This window comes from Malaclemys terrapin, chromosome 19 (genome assembly GCF_027887155.1).
Source record: "Malaclemys terrapin pileata isolate rMalTer1 chromosome 19, rMalTer1.hap1, whole genome shotgun sequence".
In the NCBI taxonomy this organism is placed as follows: domain Eukaryota; kingdom Metazoa; phylum Chordata; order Testudines; family Emydidae; genus Malaclemys; species Malaclemys terrapin.
This window is the reverse complement of record NC_071523.1, coordinates 8115235-8134814: the sequence shown is the minus strand read 5'-3', so window position 1 is coordinate 8134814 and position 19580 is coordinate 8115235. Positions and strand designations below refer to the sequence as shown.

Here is a 19580-nt window from a genome sequence, read left to right as displayed (position 1 = left end):
CCAGGATTAAAGACAGGCTAGTTGAGATGTAGAGTGTATTGTTCAACTTAAAAAAACAAACAAATCATTGGTGTTGGCACAACAAAGCTGGGAAATATTAATCAAGAGCTCAAATGGGGTGAACAGCCTTGAAATCACTTGACTTGCAACCTAGAGAACAGGTCTGCAACTTTAAAATAAATAAGCCACCTGTTGGTTGAGTGTTCCTGGTCCTTGAAGATAAGTAGTCATCTAACACCTTGCCTTTTTCAGAAATGTTGCTTTGGGAACTGGTTTATCTACATTGGGGCATTTTAAAATTGCCTTGGCAGTTGTAGATAAGTCTGTGTGGAGAGAGCACAATAGTTCTTAAAAAGATTACCTGGGCTACTCTTAAAATTGTGAATTAATATCCCATTTAAACCAATTTACTGACAGACCAGGGGTATCCAGCTGGAGGGGACTGTGCACCCAGATAGTTAACCAGTTTCAATACAGAATGCAACTGAGTTTGAGTGAAATCCAAGCTATTTCTGTCACTTTCAGATCACCCAAAGATCTCCTAAAGCAGTATTGCTCTGCCCTGCTCCGCAGTTGCTATCATACCTATACTAGGAGTGTCGTATCACAGGCACCGTAGTCTGGTTTGGAAAATTAGTGCCGTGTAAGAGTCCTGTTTGCCAGAAGGGGTTAAATTATCACTGACATAGGTAGCCCAAATAATTGCTTCTCTGATAGCTAGATTGGAGGCTTTTTACATGGACAATAGAGGACTGAAACTACTCTGGTTTTCTTTTTGTTTGAATAGACTAATTCTGTTCATGCTCAGCAATAGTGTAGTCTAACTGGGGAGAGCCATGAAAGCAGAGTTAAGCAAACCAGTGCTATGCAGCCTGTGGAGGTAGGTATCTTTTGCCTCTCCACAGGTGGCATGTCAGTGTCTGCAGACCTTAAGCCTTTCAGCTTCTTCAGAAGCATAAGAACTAGGGGTCTTAAAGATTAGTCTGTCAAAGGGACAGAATTCAAAGTTTTGTCTGTAAACCTACTTTCTGAATCTGAAGAGGCACAGACCAAAGCTCAACTAATTTGACTTGCAATGGGCTGGTCTCCAAATCTTGTGAATGTACCTTTTGACTTTCTATAGGTGCAGGTAATGGTATTCACTTGTGGAAGATATAGTAGAACCTCTGAGTTATAAACACCTGAGTTATGAACTGACTGATCAACCACACACCTCATTTGGAACCAGATGTATGCAATCAGGCAGTAGCAGAGACACCCCCCTCCCCCCCCCCCAAAAAAAAAGAAAAAGGGAAAAAAAGAATAAGTACAGAACTGTTAAACATAAACTACTAAAGGGGAAATTTAATTTTTTTTTATAAGGTAAGGAAACTTTCTGTGCTTGTTTCATTTAAATGGTTCAAAGCAGCATTTTCTTCTGCATAATAAAGTTTCAAAGCTGTATTAAGCCAATGTCCAATTGTAAACTTTTGAAAGAACCATAACATTTGGTTCAGAATTACGAACACCTCAGGAATGGTAGTTGTTTGTAACTCTGAGGTTCTGCTGTAGCCATTTGTGCAATTTTCTTTGGAAACATTTGAACTCTTCTGCCACTGAAATGCTTTCATTTCTTCATGGAACTGACTGAAGTCTACATTGCAGACTGAGTGACCCCCTAAAAGCTAAACCAGACAACTCATTAAGCTGATTTCTGAGAAGCGTTAACAGTTTTGCCATTGATAGTCAGCCTTTGAGGGCTGCAGGTGCATGTCTTGGCTCTACAAATACTGGCATTTGTCTGTTTTAAAACCGTATGTAAATTATAATGCAAATTATTATAGTGCTCGTGCTTGGCAGGCTGCCAATGCACATCTTGCTGCAAAGCTTGAACAGCTGTATTAGAGCTGGAGTTCACTCACGCAGGGTTGTTTGATCTTAGGTAACTCTTGCTGATTCTAGGATACTAGCAACTTACTGTATCCTTGCCCAAATATCATTAACTGGTGTTGGTCAAATTGCTGTTGAGGGCAAAATCTCTTTGTAAAGTATCAGGGAAACCTATACTGCTTTTTGTGCAGTGTGAGCTGTGCAATCTGAATCCTCTCTTATGACTGCAGTGTGACTTCTTTTTCTGACCCTGTTTTTGTATGCATTAGGGTCCTAATGGTGGGGTAAATACCAATAAAGACAGGGTAAATGGTATTTCTGAACGTAGCAATAGGATTTAGCGAGCATTGCAATGAAGTAGTTATCAAAAATGTAACTTCTAATTTTGTGAGTCTTGGCAGAGGTCTTCTATTCTGAAAATAAGCCGGGTGAAAGGGGAAGACTGAAAAGAATACCAGATACAGGAGAAGGAAACTAAACAAACGTTACCTACTTCTATAGAATTATCTTAAATTTATTGTTGGCTTTCTCTTCTGTAAGACAGCACTTAAAACAGATGCTCAAGAGAAGATCCTAGATAGCAAAACATCTTTACAGGGAACTTATTAAAGGAGCTTTAATCTAAGCTAATGTTTTCAATGTATTTGAAGTTCCTATGAATGCTAAATCCTTCAGTGATTTGAGTTGTAATAAAACTTCATTTAGAATTTTCCTCAGCACCCCTACTCCTCCATAGGAGTCATTACTTGACATGAGGCAATTTTCTATTATTTGTACTTCATCCAGGAAATACTAAACTCATTAAGTCCTGCAACCCCAAAGAGCTTGGCTCAACCTGCAACTCCCACCGGGGGGCGGGGAGAGGGGCGCGGGAGTGACTAATCAACACTCAGTGAGTATTGAGTAGGAGTTTATGTACCTCCCTGTATCTAAAGATGAGTTCTCTAGATTTCTAGACAGTCTTTAAGATGTGATTCCTGTTAATGTGTAACTTTATTTTCTCCTTAAGTGAAAATGGAAATCCAGGGAAGATGGAAAGTATGGAAATAAGCTTGTTTAGATTTCCTAAACTCTGCCCCTGGTCAAATATAGCATAATCGGATTGACACACATCATATATTGATGGTCCCCAGAGAATGCCTTACTCCTCTTCATACAGAGGTTGTGAAGATTTTCCACTTTCATGGTGTCCATGAGCAGCCCTTGGAGTTTAACTTGCCAATTCACTAATGTAAAAAAGGATAATAAAGGCAATTTTCCCCACCATCTGAAGAGTACATATGCCACCACCATTTATAACATCGTTAGACACAGTTCATGTACCTGTGTATGCAAACATCACAGGCAGTTTGCTTGCTTCCCTATATACTTTAACCGGAATGGCATTCTGAAACAAAATGGTGGCTCTACAAAAGCTGCCTATTTCAATGCACCTTTTAAAAACCCTGCTTGTGCATGTCAGAATTAACAGCAGATCAGCAACATCTGCAAAATGGTACCAGAGCATTTTGATATCCGTTTCAAAAGTGCAGTATTCTGAGGTTACCTCTTCAGTCTTGGTGCTTTTTTTGATATTATCTGTGGCCAAAATGTAATGGACAAGGCAAATTTTAAGAGGAGATATGACACTATGAAGATTTGGATCAGAAACCTTAATTAACATGAATCCTTTCTCTCCACCTGCACTCTACATGTCCGTCTTGTTTGAAGTCTTTTTCTTCAGACTTCAAAAGGATCAAAGTTTTTTGTGACAGAAATGCTATTACTTCTCCATAGGAATGTGCATAAATGTAAGACACTTCGACAGCAGGATGTCAATATGTGTAACTGACTCGGAAACCCTTTGTTTCTAAAGTGGTGACATTAAGAAGGCCAAGCCATTTTCTCTGTGCCTAAGAGGGGAAATGCCATGACAGCATATGAAACACTGAAAGAAACATTTGCAACAAGCCTGTAATTTTTACAAAGTCTGCTGGCAAAAAATCTAAAGTTAAGGGGGAATGAGTCTTAAATGGTGCATTTTTGGATATATAGCTTAAGTAAACAGGTGGACCAACTACAACAGGATTCCTTAACTGCCTTGCTGGGTTACTTTCACTATTTAATCTGGAAAATCAGATCAGTCTACTGAACACCTTGTATTCTAATATATAGCACTGGGTAACTGATACCATTGTGCCTTGGCCCATAACCATTTTTGCTAGCCTGCGTGCGTGTTCTCTCCCTTGAGAAGCCCTGCGCTAAATAAACAACTTGCACATGTCTGTTACAACACAACTTCATTAAAATTCATTGCTATCAAACAGATGAGTCCAGACCCTTATTTCTAATCCACAAATGTCATACAGTATTGACATTACTTTACTCAATAAACTTATTCCAAAATCCGGTCACACTGTAAAATGCTTACTTTAGGAGTCACTTCTTTAGTGATGGTATTTAGTGTGGCCTCTCCCTAGTTTTCCAGCCTCCTATTAAACAATTCCAGCTGGCAGAGCAGGAACAAGCACTTTCCGTAAGCATTCCCACGATCCTTAAGTAAGGAGCGTGACCTTGCAACCAAGTGCCACTTTCCTCCCTTGACATGAGAGAGTGGGAGGTAAAGACAATACTTGGTTAGAAGGATCCCCTGCCTGGAGTTGGCTGCTGGAGCTGGGCATTTGTAGGCCATCTAAACAGTATCTTCCTCTAGGGACTGAGAGGTTAGGAGGGGAAAGCAAATTGATTTCTTTAAATGTGAAGAATGGAAGAGAACCAAAGCAGACAACTCTCAACTTGTCAGCTATAGTAGATTCCACTCTTGAGTTGTGAACTTGGACCCATTTGTTACAAAATGTCAATTTAAACTAGAGAAAAGGTGCCCTATAGCTCAGGGGTTCCCAAACTGTGGGCTACATCCCAAAGGTGGGCTGTGACAGTCCCGGGTAGGCCACCATGTGCAGAGTTTGGGGGTGGGGGGTATACCTTGGCAGAGTGGTGGCCAGTGATGGCCCCCACCCAGAACTGGAGGAGCCTAGCACCCCTGGTGGGCAGCAGAGGGTGAAGCAGAGCCATCAGGCAGTAGGCAGAGGGCAAGGAAAAGGGGCCAGCCCTGAGAGGTGGCAGCTCTCAGGGTGGCTGAAGAGTTCATGGCTGTTCCCGCTCAAAGTCACTGCACTCTAATCTGGGGCTGTTGGGCCCACTGGAGTATCAGCCCCGTGGCCCTCCCAGGGACCAGAGCTTGACAGTGCTGTTTCTGCCTGGACAGTGCCGTGATTGGGACCGTCAAGGTAACATCTGGGCTGGCCTGCGCACCTGCCTCTGCCCAGCATGCTGGTTCCCAGGCAGGGGGTGCCTGTGAGGTGCGCCAGGGTGCTGGGGGGGTGACTGGGGCGGGGCTGCCAGATGCCAGAGGGTGTCCGTGCGGGCTAGCTGTGGCACCTGCTTGGCCTCTCTTGCTGGCCCTGGACCCTGCTGAGGCAAGGGGCTGCACATGTCCTGTGGGGCCCCTCTCCCTGACAGACTCATGTTAATAGTGGACCACAGCTGTACAGATGGGCCTCGTGGAAAAAAGTTTGGGAACCTCTTAGCTGCTGATCTTAAGCATCTAGCTTGCTTGGTGAAAAGGTTTACTTTTACCATACAGAGAGAGAGGAATAATGAGAAGTGGATTCTAGGGCTGTAATGTCCCAGCAAGACACCCTTTAACAGTATTTGGAATGGATGTCACTTCCTATTGTATATCTTTAGGTTTTGTAATCTGTGCAACTGTAGAGAAGAGAATTTCATACCATTCTTCGCAAGGCTTTCCTCTGTCTATGGCCTGAATACACTTGCATAATGAAGATGTGAAATGTATATTGTTTCTCTGATTCCTTGCTGGAAGGCATTATTGGAAGTTTATCTACTTGGAGACAAATGAAGTTCTCATGTAGTCTTGGGACAAACATCTTGTGCCTGTGGCGAAGCAGTGACGTGTGGTTGTTAGTTTGTTTTTTCTTCCTCTTACGTGAAGTGTGGAGCTATAAACCACAAAGCCAAAGAAAACTTTTCCTGCAAAGCAACAAGAACGCATACTGGACCATTAGTCAACCTTTTGTTTTTTTCATAGAAAGATAGTGGGCTGCTCTAGATTACTGGATTTTTCTTGCTACGTTTGCCATCTGAAGAGCAAGGACTGCTCCTTAATAGTGAAGGGATGGGCAGTGACCACTGTCCATGTGCTTCTGTGGTAGTGTTCGGCCGAGGTTCGGCCGTCAGCGGGGCTGTGGGGTGTCCACCGCCTTGCTCTGGTCCGGCGTCAGCCTGGGACAACAGGCACACGGTTAGGGCCTCTGGCCCGTAGCAGGGGCTGAGCCAAGAGGTCAGAACCCAGGCCCTTAAGCCAGGGTTGAGGCAAAGTCTATAGCAGCCCAGGCCCTAGGTCAGGGCGGGGCCGCAAACAAATAGTCACTCAGTGGCCCAGGCAGGGGCTGGGTCAGTAGCAAATAGTCAATCAGGTACCCAGTCTCTCTAGGCCAGGGGAAACGGGAGAAGTCTGCCACCCAAGGAGTGGGTGGCAGGGGGGATGCCGGCCCTCCCACTCCACTGCGTCCCAGCCCGGGGCCCTAGCAGCGGTGGAAAATCGCTGCTGTCAGTGGGAATCCTGGCCGCAACACACTGACATTGGCTCTGGCAGTGCAGCAGCCAAACTGGGGTCGGCTGCCCCTGGGTTACTTCCACTCTCCCCCTCGTATGGTACCTGGGCCGTCTTAGTGTCATCGGTGCCCTCCACCAGCATTGGCTCCTCTGGGTAGGTAGCAAAGGGCAGGCTCGGCTCCTCCTCCTCGGGGTACCTGGCACGGGGCAGGCTCGACCAGCCTGGTGAGTCAGCAGGCCGGTTGCAGCCTGCGGCTGTTTCCCAAGCGGAAGCTTGGCCACGGATGTCTGCTCTCTCCGCCGGCCTGGCCTCCGCTGCAGGTGGGCTTTTATACTTCCGGGTCGGGGCCGTGACCTTGGAGGGGTGGGCGCTGGACCCGGTGGCTCCGCCCATGTTGGTATTAGGGGAGGTTCGGCCGTCAGCAGGGCTGTGGGGTGTCCCACTGCCTCGCTACAGCTTCCCTCCTGTGTGATGTGAGTTCTGTGAACAAATCCTCTTGAAACAGACAAGCATAGTGGCTGGAGTTCACAATAAATATCTAAATATATCTATTACTTGCATAGTTTACAGACGTACCTAATATCAATAACATTTAATGTTCTAGCATTCCAGTCTAGTTACCGTATTCTCATTACTCAAAGTGGAAATCAGGCTTTCTATAGGAAGTACATGTGTTCAACTCAAATCCCAGAGTTGCTACTTAAAACAAATAGTTTGGTTTGTTTTAACTGATGGTAGGGCCACATTTGCAACTTGTAGACCTGGAGCTGGATACCTGTAACTTAAATAATGGCAGATGAAATCTGCTCCATTTTATCTGTAACATAGGTGGAAACTACATCGCTCAGTATGCAGTGTTTCATCTTGATTATATAGACCCTACTATTTGAAAGAACAAGTATGACGTGGCCAAATAGATTCCCCTTGTGTAGATTTTTCTCAATCCCATTTTGTTGCATTAGTGAAACCTGTTAATGGAATACTACTTTACTAGTATTTATAAACAGAACACCCTTCCCTTCTCTTAGAAGGGAAATATTAAAATGTAATCCTCCTATTCCTTTTAGTTATATCAGTTTGCTCTCAGTAAGGTAGAGGCTGGGATTTCCAAAAGAGCCTGAGGGATTTAAATGCCCAAATCCCATTTATTTTAATTGTAATTGGATGCCTAACTCAAGCACCTCTGAAAATCCCAGAAATAAGAAATAGAAGCTTCCTGGGGTCTTCGGTGAGTTTCTGAATCCTTGTCTAGAAATCTGACTTGTCCAGTTAACCCCATAGCAGCCTAGTTTGACTAGACTTGTTGTGTCCTAGCCTTGATTGTCTGAAGACTTTAGTTCATAATGAAAAGCAAATCTGTTTTATCAGTCTCCCACTTGTCAACTAAGATGGAATAATTCCTCTAATTGGTTAGCTTGGAAACATTCCCTCTTCTCGCAAACTGTACTTGCCATTGGCTTTTAGTGGAACTTAGACACACATCAATCACTAAATCCCATTTTCAAAAGATTTTTAGGATAAAATTTTAAAAAGCGCGGATTAGCCTAACGCTGATGTGGTGAAATGTTCGTTAGAAGTTGAATTTGTACCTCACAAAGCAATCTGTAATCCGCTTTAACTTAAGCTAAAGAACAGTCCATATGCAGCAGGATTGTTGGAGGTTTCTAAAAGCAGCACTGAATAGCTAGTTCTTTTGATAGTGAATGCTATGGATGGAGGTTTTTTAAACTTGCTGTGCATAGTAACTGTCTGCTAAATTTGGAGTTCCCTTCCTTCCTAGTTGCTAGGGTGCAACTGTAGTAGAGAGGAAAAACTCCTTGGTTCCCTCTAAGGTAGAGCAGGTGCTCTAGTACTGTTAACTCAGTTACTGAAATAGTCAAGACACTCTTTGAAAATGGGAACTCTGAGGGTTTGGGGAAAGCATTAGGGAGAACTAAAACTAAGAGCAATGTAAGTGACACTGGAAATGATTGATTAAAAAATGAAGAACCAGCCTATTCTACAGATCAGTGGAATTATGATCTGCTGAACCAAACTATGAGCAAAAGTGGTGCTGAGATTGTCCCTGGATATATCTTGTACAGTGCTGCAACTTCTACTGATGGGTGCCTGCTAATAAGTATATGTTTGAGGATATGGCAGGAACAAGATACAGCTGGTAAACCTACTGTTGCAGAAATGTTCTGAAATAAAGGGCACACTTGGGTGTGGCTGCTGATAAACTTTATTGATCAGAAATTAATATCTGTCATTAGTTAAATAGAGGAATTGGCTAAGTTGGAAGGATCATTTTAATGATGTAGTATTTGGTCGCTTTTGCATTGCACTAGAAAGGGATGACGCTAACCACTAAAAAACCATTGGAAGTTGCAGGTATCTTGTAATGAATTGTGCCTCCACTTACACTAAAGAATAAACACTTCACAGTACAGTATGTGTCTTCATGATTGATCTCCAAGGGAGGGCAGAGGGGAAACGCAACAGAGAGCTCTGATTTCCACAACTTGTATATCTAAGAATCCAATCCTAAACCCTATGCATGGCTTGCATGTCAGTCTAGTAGAAATGATGAAATGCTGATCCTACTTGAGGCCTAATTAGAAAACAAAATGTCCTATGTAACTGATGTGTAAGGTGCAATAAATACAACTGGGTAATATGGAGAAAATCATTGAGTCCCTGTAGAAAACGGGGACATTTTGAGAACAAGAGACGTGTTTTTGTGATGCTGTCTGAAAAAGGATGCCTGGTTGCCTCTAGTGTCATTCTGCCTTTATATAAGGAGCAGCCTATATATTTCTTGCTGTATTTTTTTAGTTAGATATTTTGTGCATCCACAGTTTAAATAGCGTATACTATGGTGTTACCCGATAAGTCACACAAAGCAGTGTTGGAACACACAATGGCTAACGCATCTACTGAAGGAGATCCACAACGCTGTCAGGACAGTTAAATTGCAGACCATACTACAGGAGGTGGGCCTCAAAATATGCATGTGTATCTGGACTGATGAAGAACCCCTATATTTTCATTAGTAAAGGATGGTAATGAAGGGCTCTAATGGGACTTTAATCTATTACCTCAAGATGCAGAGATGTCATAGTACGTTTGTTCTTAATTTGTGTAATAATACAGTCTTCTATATTATCATGCACAGCGGTCAGGGCAAGGCCAATTATTTCCACAGATCACTTCATATATATGGTCTGGGCAACTTTGAGGCTGTTTGGCCTATTTTGACTTAGAATAATATCAAGCAGGCCTTCTTACCTTTTCTGCTTCACCTTCTTGGTCAGTTTTGGTACATTAGTGTCTTCTAAAAGATTAAAATAACTGATGTACTAGATTTATTGATGGAGCCCTGATAAGTGTCTACTACACTTGGATCGGAAGCTGTTAGTGAATGGTGGTCAGCTGTGGTTAGCGTAAAGCTTGAACTTATCCCTGATAGGCATCTTCAGCTCTGGCCTAACGTGGTGGCTGAAGTCTTGTTAACTTGCAGTAGCATTAGCTGCCACTTGGAGGAAACCCATGATTCTAAAGAGCTGAACAGGAAATATCAAAAATAGGCTGTTTTGCATCCTCTTTTTTTTTTTTATGCCATATTCAGTAATGCAGAAGTAAGTCCTTATACTGTAGGAAACTCATGCAGTGTAATATGAATGAAGTTAGTTGTCTGATATAGCCAGAGATTACTAAATTCCATTTTAAATCTGTGTGTGTGTGTGTGTCATTAAAAGGTGACACGCTTTGAAACTGGAGCAAAAGCCTCTAACCATATGTAGAACAGTATTGTGATGCAAAGCAATTAAAGTGCTTCTCTTTTTGTTTAGCTGGGATACTTTGTCTGCATTCATAGTCTGAACAAACACTGCTTTTCTGCACTAGTTGCAAGTGATGAATTTTCTTCTTTTCCCAGAGTGACCAGCAGCTGGATTGTGCCTTGGATTTAATGAGGCGTCTGCCTCCCCAGCAGATAGAGAAAAACCTCAGTGACCTGATTGATTTGGTAAGTGGCATTAATGGGTAAAACCAATACAGAGCATCGATAGGTGGGGCAGGAGAGATGTGGTTTATTATGTGACGATTCGGAAGTGTGGTGGCTTTATAGTTCCTTCTCTGCAATCAACTGAACGTATGGCTTTGGCAGTGCATAAGAGGTAGGTCCCTGACCTTGTTGGGAAAGCTACTTCTCTTTCTCAGGTCAGTTGGCTTTCCTTAATTTCTTATTGGAAGTGGGTGTTCCTTCTTTTATTTTTATTTAATTTTAAATATCATTTAGAGAACTTTCTGAAGGGGGCTGTAGTGTATGCATGCATGTTTAATTCTGGGTGAGTAGGCATTAGCAACACAGAATGCAGGGCCATCACAATTTTGAAGACCGTACTCAACCATGTAACTTCTTTGCTATAGTTCATCAAAACTTCATATGATGCACTTCCCATCACTACTTACCAGGATATTTGTATAATGGATGCTACTCGGACTGCCTTCGTGCTAGTCCCAAATGCGTTTTGTGCTGCCACGGTTTGCAGCCTGACACAAGTGCCTCTTCTGTAGTTAGAGCAGTGATTCTAAAACTTTTGTGTACTGGTGAATCCTTTCAGGCAGGAAGCCTCTGAGTGCGAAACCCTCCCGCCCCCCCCCCCCCCCCCAAATTAAAAACACAATTTTGTGTATTAAATGCTATTATAAATGCTGGAGGCAAAGTGGAGTTTGGGGGTGGAGGCTGACAGCTTGTGCCCCCCATGTAAGAACCTTGTGACCCCCCTGAGGGGTTTCAACCCCCAATTTGAGAACCCCTGAGTTGGTGTTGTCCGATATTCAAATGCCAGTGAATTAATTGGATTACTGTGGGCTGGGTATTCAGCATATGTTGCTGTGAGGACCCCATTTTTAAACTTCAGAAGAGCAGCCCATTCTTTATTTGGTCTATTTCTACTGCTGACAAATACATGCTCAAATGCCTTGAGGGTGAATGTGAGTACTAAGTGGGAATATTCTTCTAACAAACTTGTATGAGGGTTGGGAAGCTTAACTTTTCTCTAGAAAGACTTTAGGTCTACTTATGTGTTAGAAATGCAAGTTGTTGATGTGCTGGTACGGTGCATGCTCCAAGGGAATTGCTATAACCCTAGTATATAAAGACTTGGAAACATGGGATTTCTGAAGAGTATTAAATACTTCAAACGGAAAATGACTCCACACCATGTGGTCTGCAATCCAGTAAATGTTTTAAAACTAGTTTAAATTTTGTGCAAGTGGTCAGGTTTCCCTTCTTTCTCCAAAGTATGTTTCACTTTCCTGGTGAATTACTGTGAATGGAAACAAATTCGTTGTGAAGGTGGAAGAAATCCTAGTTAGATCCCTGCCAGACTGTACAGGTACTTGTCCGGTCACTTTCTTTTAACTTGGACTCTACTAGTAGAGTCCTTTGTGGTTGAAGTATTAAATCTCCCTGAAAACTCTGGGTTTGTGCCCCACACGCAATCACATTTGTGGAAGAACAAAGCAGATGCAGATTCCCAGAATATGGATGTATTGCACACACCCTATTTTACTATGATAGTTGGCGAAACTGATTCTGCTTTCTTTGAGTTTGATATTTTGACCTAGGCTTGCTTGTACTGCAAGCTTTGGGGGGCAGGGCTGTCAAACTCTTGGGAGAGCATCTTGCAGACCAGGGCCGTGTTACTGCAATATAACCTTCAGGTTAAAAGAGGGGAGCTTAACATAATCCGTTGGCAAGAAGAGTCCGATCTTAGTACATGTAGACACTGGCACACTTTGAGCCCTGCACCAAGAGTTCACTTCTCAAAGCTAACATTTCTGCAGATAGTCACAATTTAACTTTAATTTAGTGTTTCTTGCTTTAAAAATCAAGTGTCTGAGCTGCTTCTCATGTCTACGACAGAATAGTTGCTGCTTAAGGTCTGTTGAACCCATTACCTATGTCTGGAGGGCTGCTCCTATGTAGTTGGGCAGGTCTGCTATAAAGTATTCTCATGACTGGCCCCCAGGTTCTCTTGGATAAGGTAGTATGTCAAAGAACTGTTCAGATTTGTAGTGTCTGAGCAAGTCTTGCAAGTCAGTTGGGAACTAGGGGTGGTGCAGAAAGGGAAAAGCTCTTGCGGCTTGACCAGGATTTTGATATTTGATCTGGTATGTTCTCAGCATATTCCTCCTTCAGCAACCGGAGGTGGCCTCTGGAAATAGAAACTGCAAGAGGGGCTGCAAGCTGTTGAAATGCATATGCTGATCTGAGTTAGATCGGGAACTAGATTGTGTGTGCAGGCTATGTGACAAGGTTCAAGGAAACTGCTGCTAATGCCATGCTGTGGCTTAAGTTGGTTCTCTAGTGTTACAGTGGCTTAGTGAATCTATGGAGGCAGGAAGAGAAGATACGGGAAAACAGAACTATCCAAAAGGAAATAGCCTCAACACACTTTGGAGGCATCTCATTCGAACATGGTTTAATCTGAAATGTTAAATACTTCTGTTGCTGACTGGGAGTCATTCCTTCAACTGCAAATAAAAATGTAAGATACCAAACTGGTAATAAATCTAACCTATATTACAGTGACTATTTGGCCTCATCAAGATCCCTTGTTGTCCTAAGTGTTGTACAAACATACAGGAGACAGTCTGAACCAAAAGGCTTAGTCCAGTGGTTCCCAAACTTTAACCACCTGTAAACCCCTTTCACCAAAATGTCAAGTCTCGCGAACCCCCTCCTAAAAAAGAATATTTCCAGGGATTTTCTCCTTTACCTGAGTATAAAAGCAGTGATCTTGGAAATAGAAAATTTTGTTTTTATGACATGCTTATTACACACTATTATTTATCATTATAGTATTTGTTACATTATGAAAATGGCAACACTCTTCCAAGATCTCACTTTCGTAGCTTGTATTGCTTTGAATAAGCTTGTTATAAGACAAGGCTCCTATGTTTTCATCAAGAAGTATCAGATGTGAAACAGCATGAAGGTATCTAAGAAGCCAACTCAGAGTTCCTCTTATACAAGCATTCAGGTCTTGAGCAGTTGAAGCAAACACACGTTACAACAAAGCTTAAACTTGTTCTTCATAATAATTTTAAAAACAATACTAGCTGCCTATTTAATTTTAAAAACAGCAACAAATATCCACCTCCCTTTCCATTTCTTATAAGGAGTCCTGAAGCTTAAATCTCAGTGTGATAGATGTGTTTGCTTTGATCTGCTTAGCTCTTGGAAGTCCAGGGGCTCTGGGCTGCTGGTCCCGTGCTGCCCGGGGTCCCTAAGGACAGCTCTGTCCGCCATTAGGGAATTTTTTCCCGAGAACCCCCTGTAACATTTCGCAAATCCCCAGTTTGGGAACCACTGCTTAGTCTAATTTAAAACAAGTGGGTGATCAGAGGGGGCTGGGGATGAAGACAGAGGTTTATAATGTTAGGAACACCTGGTCCAGACTAGCTGTGTGCACGACTAGCAGATTCAAGGCTATTAAATCTGTCTGAACCAATCACCATCCTAGCCATTATCAGTTTTCTGTTTTCTACCATGAAGCCAATAGTAGGTTTTAATGTGGGGAAGAGTGTTCACTCTAACAGGCTAAATGGAAGAAGGTTCTTGTGGGAGAAACATCTCGGCAGATAGGAGAACAGAAAGGAAAAGGTAGGAGTGCAATGTGAAAAGTTCAGTGGAGCTCCTGTAGTGTAAATTGTTCAGAATAGCTGTAGTTGAGGCTGCAGAAGTTGGAAGAAAGTTGTGGGTTTAGGGCCTAGACAAGTGATCACATAATGTGGATGTGAAAGTAAAGGACCGATCTTGAAACGCTGGAAGAAGAAATGGCAAGATTTGGAAAGGACCTAGATGTATACTGCCAGTTTGTGGACCTGAGCTATTAAGAAAGAGGTGATCATGGGGAGGCGGCAAGGGTGTGGGGAGGAAGAGAGAGGACTCTTTGGAAGGGAAGTTTAGTAGCTCAGTTTTGATCCAGTTGATGGCAAAGGTTCTTGAGCCAGCTGTCAGAGACATGAAACGGGATGGAAGGGAATAGCTCAAGAATAGAAGTGCTAACTTCAGAGTCATTGGGATTAAAATGGTGGATACAGTCATTTAGTGATGGAGACGCCATGGACGGATCCCTGTAGGATCCCTACCAAAAGTGGAAGAGCGGCAGAAGACCCATCAAATGAAAAAAGAAGAATTGAAGATCAGAGATTGGAGACCCAGAAGATGGAGTGCTGCCAGCCATGTCTGGACACCAAGATTTTAAGAGGAGATGGTGTATTAATTGGTATCAAACTGTAGGGAGATCCAGGAGTAGGCCCTGTGTACCTTTTCTTTTTCTTTCTTCCCCAGAGTTGAGGTTCCTTGCTACCACCTGCCCTTACTGTGATGGAGTCTTGTCTGCTTCCTGCGGATCACCTCCCCAACTCCACTAGCCCGTGACAATGCAAGCATGCAGGCCTCACTCTGTGTAAGTTAGTGATAGGCACACACCAACCCACAAGTCTTCCAAGTGTCCCTCTGGAGTGCCTAGCCCTTGTTTCACTGAACTATGTTCTTCTGCTCCCAAAGGAATAGTACAAACAAGTTATACAAGATTCAGTTCAGGATCACCACTCCGCGTAACATAGGACATCTAAATGTATTTGTGGTTTGTTTGTTTTTTAACAATATTCTACCAATTGTTTCCAATATTCTTACTTACTATCAGTTACCTATAATACAATCATAATATGCTTTGTAGAACCTAAAGCTAACTCTCAAGACATTCCCCTGTTTCCTACAGGATAATTTACCTCCAATACTTTTTCAGCACTGTCAGCCAGCATGGCTGAGATCCCCCTTTAAGATCAAGCCCCTTGGCAGCTTGTTTTCACAGACTGAAGGATGCTAAGGCATCTCTCTGCATCCCTGATGTAGGATAACAAACCTCTGATCTTCACCTGAAAACAGCTGCCCCATCTTTACCTCCTTCTTAATTTCCTTCTGAAGTGTCCAAAAGCTCTTCATTAGCATTTGACTCAGTATCCTAACACTTCTGTTGGAAGATGCACAATGATCCATCAGGAAGCTAAACATTGTCCACATCCTGTCTGGAGAAGTTTGTCTTGGGAAACACTACCTGTGAGTGACCTGCCTTTAACTACAGGGCTTAGGGAACATAACTTTCAGCATATATAACTCCTTGCATATTTTCCATGCATCTTGCAACGATTATGGTGACCATTGTGACACGTGCTTTCAGTAGAGGCCTTACATGATCCCCACTGGTGAATCCAGGGGATCTCTATATGAACCTCCTGCCTTCCTTCTGCCAGTAGGCATCAAAAGGTTCTTGGGTCAAAAGTAAAGATCCTTAAAAGCAAACTAAGTTCTTAAGCAGCGTTTTTCTTTGCCTATTGGTAAGTTTCAGTTATTCATGGAAATATTTTTCCTCATTTTATGTGTACAGTGAGATTGACGTTAACCAGTACTTGGGGATAAAAATCTAAACCTTCCAAGCCTTGCTATAAGATTTTAAGAGCAGTTTCAGCAGAGAAGGTTCTTGTGTCCTCCAAGACACTGCTTTCCAGAAGTTTCCTAAAGCTAATGCTGAAATGTACTGAGTCAAAACTCGAAGCACTGTCTTATTAGTAAAGATAAAGTAATTCTTAATCTTGCTGCTGCCCCAGACTCAGTATGTTGAACCTAAAGTATAATTGTGTGTTTAATCTCACAATGAGTAACAGGTCACTAGTAGCTGGTAAAGTCAGGAAAAAATAGACTATGCCTTCACTTAGTTTCCTGAACCTGTGGAATTCAGTCACATGAATTCACTCGTATAGCATGGCTGGCTTTAAAAAAGACTGGATAAATTTCCTGATGATAGTTAAATAAGCTAAGATCAAATTTTCTATCAGGATGTAAGCTATTCATTGCAGGGGTCAGGAAGGAATATTTTCCTTGCCCACTCACAGGTAAAGCCCTTTGTAATTGGCTGGATTTGCATCACCTGGGGTTTTGGTCCTCTCCTGAAGTCTCTTGTCCCTGCTGGAGGCCAAAGGTAGGATGTAGACTCATTGGTCTCAATGATCTGACTACTGTGAAGCTTTGAAGAATAAACAGTTATTAAAACTTGAGCCAGTACAAGAAATATCCAGAACAAGTTGTCTAGGAAACTCTATGGGAAGTCTTGATTTGAATAATTGGTTTGAGTCTTCTAATAGCGCTGAAAATTGTTGGTTACCTCTAAATGTTTGAATTACTTTTTGGAAGGTGCTTATTAGTGCTCTACATGCTTTCCATCAGCAACACTCTCTATGGGCTTCTTGTTCATATTGAAAGGGTAATATGAAACAGACTAGTTTGGACCATTCCTGTTTAGAATACAAGCTCATGTGATGTGATATTCCCCCACTAGTGATGATAGCGCGGTCTTTTCTGGAGATTAAACATGAAGTTGTCTCTGAAATTCATTAGAACACCTCCCCGTCAGCAGTGTCAGAGATTGCCATAGGGTAAGGGTTCACAACCCTTGCAGCAGAGTGTCACTTGGTCACCACTCCAAGAGCCAGAGGTCTGCACTGAAAGTGGATAAAAATCAGTTCGTCCTTTAAAAAAGAGTTTTCTATTTAATACCTATTTTCTTAAAACATAATCCTCTTTACATTTTATTTGAAATTGACACTTAAGACCTTAGTTTATTATGATGCACTAATTTAAATAGGCTGCATCATTGTACCCTCACATTTTAATGAGTTAAAAGATGCTGTTTAACTAGATATTGAATCGAAGGAAAACATCTTTAACTTTTGAGATCTGGTCAAATTCTATAATTCAGTAAATGGTGGTGACATTTAATATCTATTTTCATTCTTTACAGTGGAGTGAGTGCTGGTATTTACATTTTTCCAAATGTAAGTACTTTCAGTTTTTCTTCAGAAAAGATTTTGCTTTAAATACTGTGTTTCAGTTTAGTTAGTAGGTGTGGAGAATATTTTCTCTTGACGAATTGATTCAGATTTCAGAAACTGAATAGGAATTGGAAAAGCAGGAAAGCTTTTTTTTCCTCTTCCAATCTATCAATAAAAACCAGGTGGGAGAGGATGAGTGCCTTTGAAGTCAAGGGACTGAAACGTCAATTCACTAACTACAGTTAATGCTTCCTTTGTTTAATCATTTTAAAATACAAAACACATTTTGATGTTTTTAATGTGTCCAATATATTAAGGGTAATTTTATTTAATAAACAAAGTGCTATTTGTGCATTTTTAATTGAATTCCAGTTTCCACCCAAATGTGGCCTGCCACAAATCACCAGTGTAAAAACAAAACTCCTCTTCCTCCCCCCGACTTTTCTAACCTAAGAAAAAATGCAGAAGCAGAATATCTGAATAAATGTATGTTGACTTATATAATTGCTTAAATATAGATAGTGTTGCCTCCTGGATAGCAAAATGTACCAAACCTAGTGGCAAGGCAATATTTAGATGTTAATAAAGATGCTTTAATGGTTATACACCTCTACCTCAATGCAACGCTGTCCTCGGGAGCCAAAAAAATCGTACCGCGTTATAGGTGAAACCACGTTATGTTGAACTTGTTTTGATCCACCGGAGAGTGTGCAGCCCCCCCCCCCCCCCCCCGGAGCACTGCTTTACTGCGTTCTATCTGAATTCATGTTATATCGGGTCGTGTTATATCAAGGTAGCGGTGTACCAACCAATTTGAATCTTTCTTTAGGAAGATAGATTTTAAGTACAAATGCAGAACAAGATTCAAATTTATTTTAAATCAAGATTTCCTGCTTGCTGAATTTAAATCAGATTTTAATCCTCCCCCCACCCTTGCCTGTACTTAACTTGCATTTATTTCCATATATTTACATGCATTTTGTCCATTTGTACTCCCGTGATGCACTTAATACCAAAATATGCTTCTCCCCAGAAGTGTGGGATTAACAGTGCTACTCATTCCAAAATCATGAGTAAAGACCCCTCAAAATTGAGATTGTTAGTCTCGATTTATGGTGGTGGGGGGGTGTTTTGTTTTGGCTGCTTTAGATCCTTTAGAGTGCATGTCTTAAACTTTTTCACTGTAACATTGTAGGGATAGGAACTTCATTTATTTTTAAATGAAAGCTCAGATTCTTAATCACAGGACTCCAGGAGTTGGAGCTTAAAAAAAATTAAATTTATGATTAAATGGCAAGAGATGCCGCTGCTGTCTTTCCTGTTCCTACCCAAACTTCTTTTCTGGCCTTTCTTCAGCTCTTTTCCAGTTATCCCAGGTTACTCACAATCTGGAGAGCTCTTCCTTTCCCTCTTCAAGGTCCTGACAATAAAGGGGCTGTGCTCCCCTTTCGCCCAGCTGATATTTATTACTTAGTTCTGCTAGTTCTAGCCTGACTCACTCTTGCTTGCATATTTATACCTGCCTCTGGAAATTTCCACTACATGCATCCGACGAAGTGGGTATTCACCCATGAAAGCTCATGCTCCAATACGTCTGTTAGTCTATAAGGTGCCACAGGACTCTCTTTAGTTCTGTTATCAACTCTTATGCACCTGCCTGAATAGCCAAGTCCCTTCCAGTGATTAATAGTGGTAATGACAAACATTTCTTTATTCTATCTTCTGAATTCTGGCAGTGACTGAGAATTGCAGATAAATCTATTTGCCATGGACTGTGTGCTTGTTAATTATGGATCTCTCTCTCTCTCTCTCTCTCTCTCTCAAAAAAAAAGTCATGCTGAAGCCAACTTGAAAGAGTGCAATCACAAAGCATTTACTATGTTTTTGAAATTTATATTGCATTTTGAAAAAGCTTGCTCACAGCCCACCTTCTCCTGTGATGCATATGGAAAATTTTCAAAAGGGCCTAAATGACTTATCGTCCCAAGGCATTCTGAAAAACTTACCCATGATCCTGTGTGCCATCTTGCAGTTGGGTTTTGTACAGATCAGGGTCATAGCCAACATACTGCTAACAATATTACAAAACTAAACAGAGGAGAAGATGTTCTGGGTCTTGCATGCATGCAAAAGTTTCAGTAACTAATGTGGCAAAAACTGACATCTGTAGGTTTATGCTTTGTCTAACTGTTCACAAGTACTCAGT

At 41.8% G+C, this 19580-nt stretch overlaps 1 protein-coding gene across 2 annotated transcripts in view; it reads left to right on the top strand.

The window, feature by feature from the left end:
- The window catches only part of CAPZB (capping actin protein of muscle Z-line subunit beta), a 111862-nt gene that overhangs the window by 18739 nt on the left and 73543 nt on the right, over positions 1 to 19580 (top strand). For both annotated transcript variants that reach the window (XM_054009226.1, XM_054009225.1), the window contains exon 2: positions 10407 to 10496. In XM_054009226.1, the coding sequence (XP_053865201.1) occupies positions 10407 to 10496 (90 nt within the window). The remainder of the gene's footprint in view (positions 1 to 10406; positions 10497 to 19580) is intronic.